Source organism: Camelina sativa, chromosome 17 (assembly GCF_000633955.1).
Source record: "Camelina sativa cultivar DH55 chromosome 17, Cs, whole genome shotgun sequence".
Lineage (NCBI taxonomy): Eukaryota > Viridiplantae > Streptophyta > Magnoliopsida > Brassicales > Brassicaceae > Camelina > Camelina sativa.
Window position 1 is genome coordinate 33,735,659 of NC_025701.1, and position 5,437 is coordinate 33,741,095.

Below are 5,437 nucleotides of genomic sequence, written 5' to 3' on the forward strand. Positions count from 1 at the left end.
TTTTTTTTTAAAAAAAAAAAAAAAAAAAAAACTAATCTCTAACTTCCACCATTGATGAGCTCTGATTCCAATTTCACCACTTCCTTCTCTCTTTCTCCTTTCACTTTTCTCGGCAAAGAAGGTTCAGTGAAATCACAATCAGATTCCTCTGTCTTTCCAACACCAAAGAATCAAGATTTGGTTAACAGAGAAAAGAAATGGAGAGAACAAGATCGAAACCGGTTCGGAATCTGCCGGAGACAATCCATTCGTTGCTCGGTTTGAAATCTCATCTGACTTCAGCTTGGGTTAAATCTGTATGCAACATCGTCAACAACGTTCCTTCTTCTCCTGAGATTTCTTCAACACCAAAGAAAAAAGAAGATGAAGATGACTCTGTTTCTTCTGCCCAATTACAGAGCATTAGAGGTACAACAACAACACAACCTTCGGATTCCTCTTTTTTTTTTGCTGAGATTTTTTTGCATTTTGGGACTTTGTTCATAATTTTTTTTTTCTTATTTCGTTCTGTATAAAAAAAATTATTGTCTTCTTGTGTGAAATTAAAAACCTTTGGTGGAGATTACCTACTACATGCAAATCATATCAACCGTTGGATCATCTGCTCTCGTACTATATTCAGTTACGTGTCAGTCATCCAACGGCTGTTCGGTATTATGTAGTCAGCAGCTCATGGGATTGAAATTGTTTGCTACTGTATGTTTCTCTTGTCTTTTATGAACAAGTCTGCTTCTGTTACTGTTCTTTGGAGGGCTTTTTATTTATATTTTTTTTGGGGTTTAACACTTTAATTTTGTTGCAAATACACACAACATTTTTTCCATATATAATAATGTAGTCAACATAGATTTATATATGTCAGACTAGAATTTATTATAGTATATAATTCAACATGAGAATCTATGTTTATTCAGATGATTTTTTGTTAATGTTTTCATTTCTTATTTATTTATATACTCTGTAACTTAAAAGGGTCTTTTGCTCTGTTTCTTCTGTTATTGGTTGCAGATCAACTCTCTGCACTGACAGTTCATGTCAATGATCAGAACAAACTGAGAAGACAAATTCTTAATGAGTTCTTGGACCTTAAAGGTTAGTCTAATGCATTAAAACACTATGATTTTTCAACTGTATATTCCAATTTGATAGTGTAATATTCTTATTGATTGGAAAAATTTTGTCAGGGAACATTCGTGTGTTTTGTCGAGTCAGACCCTTAGGAGCCTCCGACAAACGGAAACCACCAGTTGCTTCGGATACAAGAAATGTGATCATCAAGTTAACAGAAACCAAGAGAAAGACCTACAACTTCGACAGAGTTTTCCAACCTGATTCATCCCAAGGTAGCCTATTAGAATCTTTGCGTTATGAGATCAGTTTCTTATATAGATCATGCATACATGAAAGTGTTCTTGATTAGTATATCAAAATTTGCAGATGATGTTTTCTTGGAGATTGAACCAGTAATCAAATCGGTTATAGATGGCTACAACGCTTGCATTTTCGCGTATGGACAAACCGGTACTGGAAAGACTTATACAATGGTAAGAAAGATCAATCAGAACATCTCTTTGATTTCATGCGTTGTTGTTTCGTTTAAGTCGATATATTAAATATGGATGAATCATTTTTGCAGGAGGGTCTTCCGAACTCTCCAGGTATTGTTCCTCGAGCGATCAAGGGATTGTTCAAACAAGTCGAAGAAAGCAATCATAGGTTTGAGATCACCTTTAGCATGCTTGAGATCTACATGGGGAATCTTAAAGACTTGCTTCTTTCTCAAGCAACTAAACCCATTTCACCAATACCTCCAAGGTAATAATATTCATAACATGTGAAGAGATCTCAGCTAAAGGATCAGACTATATATAATTCAATTTGTTTTTTTGTTCTATATATGTTTCAGCCTTTCGATTCATACTGATGGAAAGGGAGAGGTAGAGATTGAGAACTTGGTGAATATTAAAGTGAATGACTTTAATGAAGTCTTCAAGTTATACAAATTAGGTTGTCGAAACAGAGCTACTGCCTCTACAAACTCTAACTCTGTTTCCAGCAGATCTCACTGGTAAGAAGTCAAAATTTTGAATCTCTTGGTTTTTTTCTATTACATTATGTTCTTTGATCTCTCATATATGGATGACAAAAAAACCAATGAAACAGTATGATCCGTGTATCCGTCACTTGTCATGGAGCTCCTGAGAGACGGCGTGAAACAAACAAGATTTGGCTAGTGGATCTTGGAGGAAGTGAGCGTGTGTTGAAAACCAAAGCCATTGGTCGTCGTTTTGATGAAGGCAAAGCCATTAATCTCTCTTTATCTGCTCTTGGAGATGTCATCAACTCTCTTCAACATAAGAACTCTCACATTCCTTACAGGTAAACATATATATCTTCTTCTTTTTTGTAACCTTTGAGGTCTCAATTTCTGAAAGTTTTAGAGTTTTTTTTTCCTATGTGTTTCAGGAACAGCAAGCTCACACAGGTTCTGAAAGACTCTCTCGGTAAGTAAGATCTTCCAAAAATATATTTGGTTTTCACTGAAAAATGTTTCTCTTTTATTAAAATAAAGTTCTTGATTTTTCAGGGCAAGACTCAAAGACGTTGATGATGGTTCATATCAGCCCTAAAGAAGATGATCTGTGTGAAACAATATGTTCTTTAAACTTCGCAACAAGGGCAAAGAACATTCATTTAGGGCAGGATGAATCAACGGTAACTGAATAGATAACTAGCATAAAGTCATCAACTTACTTTTAAAGTGTTACACTTTCTGATAGGTTAAAGATTCTTATGACGTGTAGGAAGAACAAGTGAAAAAAGAGGCTGTGATGATGACCCTGCAGAAGAAGATGGAAGAGATCGAACAAGAGCGTGAGATAGCATTAAGGGAGATGAGAAATCTAAACCAGACGTTAGAGAAGTTCTCTGGTAAGCCTCATGTTATTGAAGAAGAAGAAGAAGAGGATGTGATTAGAGAAGAGCTCCTAGTGACTCCAAAGAAACGAACGAACAAATCAAGACGTGCTTCAGACGTTTTTCCTAGCTTCATGAGACCAACAGCTAGCAGTAACAGAAGATTATCAGGAGCAGATTTTAGCGTAATCCCTAATGGTTCAGGCCTCAAGTTAAGAAGGAACTCGATGGCATCTGTCCGAGCTGAATCTGTGTGTCTTCCTTTAAATAAGAACGGATTTGGGTCTGCCTGTTACTCATCAGACAGGAGCGTTTCGAAATCGACTTGGGTAATGCGTCAAAATACAGCAGATGATGCAACAGTGTATAGTCAGGATATATCTGAGTGTGACATTAAGTTGGTTGTGTCTGAGCACAAGCCAAAAGTACTGCAGATGGGGACTGGATCTGGGACAAAACCCCGTTCCAGGATTGGTAACTTGGAGAAAGATGTGAGGCAGAAGATGGGTGGAAGAGAGTTTTCTAGGGTTAACAGTTGGCTTGACAAGACTCAACTTCCCAGGACTCCTTGCCCTGAGCAACTAGACTTATTGTTGGAGAAGTCATCAACACAGAGTTTTACAACGGAGAAGATCACTGGAAATGTAGAAGAGTCTAACGGAGGTGAGACGACAGTGGTTAAACCTACACGGATGCTTAAAAATCTGTTTGAGCTGGAGTGTCTCTGTTCTTCCGAAGAAGAGGATAAGATTTTGTCCAGATTCTCAAATCCTAGTGATGAAGATGATTACGAGTCTCTCTGTCCTCCAAGTTTAGAAAACGATGGTTTTAGCCAACACATAGACAATCAATGGTTTGGAGTCAACAACAGAGCGGATTGGGTGCGAGATTCACCAGCCTCGGTCTCGCTGTTAGAAAGTGAACCGGATCTCAAACAGCTCTTACCGCAATTGGGTTTGGATCGATCACTCAAACCGAACTCTCAGAGAGGTTTGGCGTTCGCGGATGAAGTAGGTCCACCATTGCTTAGAGCACAAGAAACCCGAGGAGAAAGAGGTAAACAATTTTTGGACCCACGTTTATGTTTTTTACAAACACAAACGCAAACGCTTTTCTAAGATTCTGTTTTTGGTTTGGTGTTGCAGGGTTCATGCAGAAACTTCAGGCTTTATGCTTCCGTATCCTTCTGGGATTAGGGTTTATCGATGTGGGATATGACAATGACTTCTTCAACGGGTTAATGAAGTAATGACAAGAAACAGATCCAATTCGTCCCCAAATTTTTTAATAGAAATTTAAGTATGATTCTTCTTTTTTGAATAAACTCTTAAGTTCTGTTTAGTGTCTAATGACTCAGTTTTTGAATAGAAAGCCAATCTTTTACAGTTCTGTTTAAAACCTGACATGTAGTTTTTTTTTTTTTTTTTTTTTTTTTTNCAGAAAAGATTTACAAAAGTCTTTTTAGAGAAAATTGTCTCCTTTTATTTTATAAGTTTTTAATTAAAAAGACAAAAAAAATTAGTGAAGAAGATACAAAAAAAATTTGGGGTATAATTATAATTAAAGACTCCAATGTAATCTTATGTAATTAGAGATTAGAGCTTATAGGCCCAATTTAGGGGAATAAAAAACATCAATTTGGTGACTGCGGTAGTGTGGAGTGTGGACTTTGGTAAGCTATATTATTCACTACCATCTTCTTCTTCTTCTTCTTTATAAACCCTAAATTCCGTAATTCCTTAATTTGTCATTTGTGGTTAAATATTCCGTGTGGATTACTCTTTTATTCATGTTTTCAGGTTCGTTTATTTGAAAGTTTCGGCTTTTTTTTTTTGTCCTCTTTCCACATCGTGTTTGGGTTTGGATTGTTGTGTGTGAATTGAACGTTAAGGGGTTCTAATTTTAAAAGTTTGAGAGATGTATCATTTTCAAATCGTTTAGTAATCATTGAAATCAATTTAGCATCAGAGATTTAAATCTGATAGTCTCTACTTGTTTTTTTTTTTTGGTTGATCCATAAGAATAAACCCTCTGTTTCGTCCCTTGTCGATCGTTTTGATATCTTTTGGAGACCATCAACACTTACCTTGTCGTTTTGATATCTGTTTCGTCCCTTGTCGTTTTGCTTATTATAATACCCTGGTACGTTTTAGAATGTTGTTGATTTTTTTTATTTTATTTTGCCACTGTTTGTGTGAGCAAAGGAAGCAAAACTTTGTTTTTGATTGTGGTTTAAGGATATAGTATATGAAAGAAGTGGATCTGGTAGTTTACAAATTACAGACTTAAATTAGGAAAGGGTTAATTAGTTAATTAATGATGCACCCCACTTTGTAGAGTTGATTTAGGTGTAGACTGTAGGCAATGGCAAGCCCTTGACGATGCCACAGAGGTTAGTGTTGAGGGGGATGTTGTACTCGTCCCTTAGCGACTTCTCGGGTGATTGAACGCTGACATACAATTGCTCGCCTAGGTATCTCCTCTCCCAGTTCTCAGCCCTGATGTTCCACATACCGGCGTT

The 5,437-nt window shown here is 36.6% G+C and overlaps 1 protein-coding gene across 1 annotated transcript; it reads left to right on the forward strand.

Annotated features, from left to right (window-relative positions):
• On the forward strand, nt 7-4,301 carry LOC104758839 (kinesin-like protein KIN-14F). The gene is made up of 11 exons (XM_010481793.2): nt 7-408; nt 1,009-1,092; nt 1,185-1,343; nt 1,438-1,544; nt 1,637-1,815; nt 1,907-2,068; nt 2,164-2,379; nt 2,467-2,504; nt 2,588-2,715; nt 2,805-3,972; nt 4,062-4,301. The coding sequence occupies exons 1-11, from the start codon at nt 198-200 to the stop codon at nt 4,163-4,165; spliced, it is 2,556 nt and encodes an 851-aa protein (XP_010480095.1). The 5' UTR covers nt 7-197; the 3' UTR covers nt 4,166-4,301.

Excerpts from the sequence above, each read along its gene's own strand:
- LOC104758839 (XM_010481793.2), top strand. The coding sequence starts at position 198 with ATGGAGAGAACAAGATCGAAACCGGTTCGGAATCTGCCGGAGACAATC. Across the intron at positions 409-1,008 it reads CCAATTACAGAGCATTAGAG|ATCAACTCTCTGCACTGACA; the intron begins GTACAACAACAA and ends TATTGGTTGCAG. Across the intron at positions 3,973-4,061 it reads AGAAACCCGAGGAGAAAGAG|GGTTCATGCAGAAACTTCAG; the intron begins GTAAACAATTTT and ends TTGGTGTTGCAG.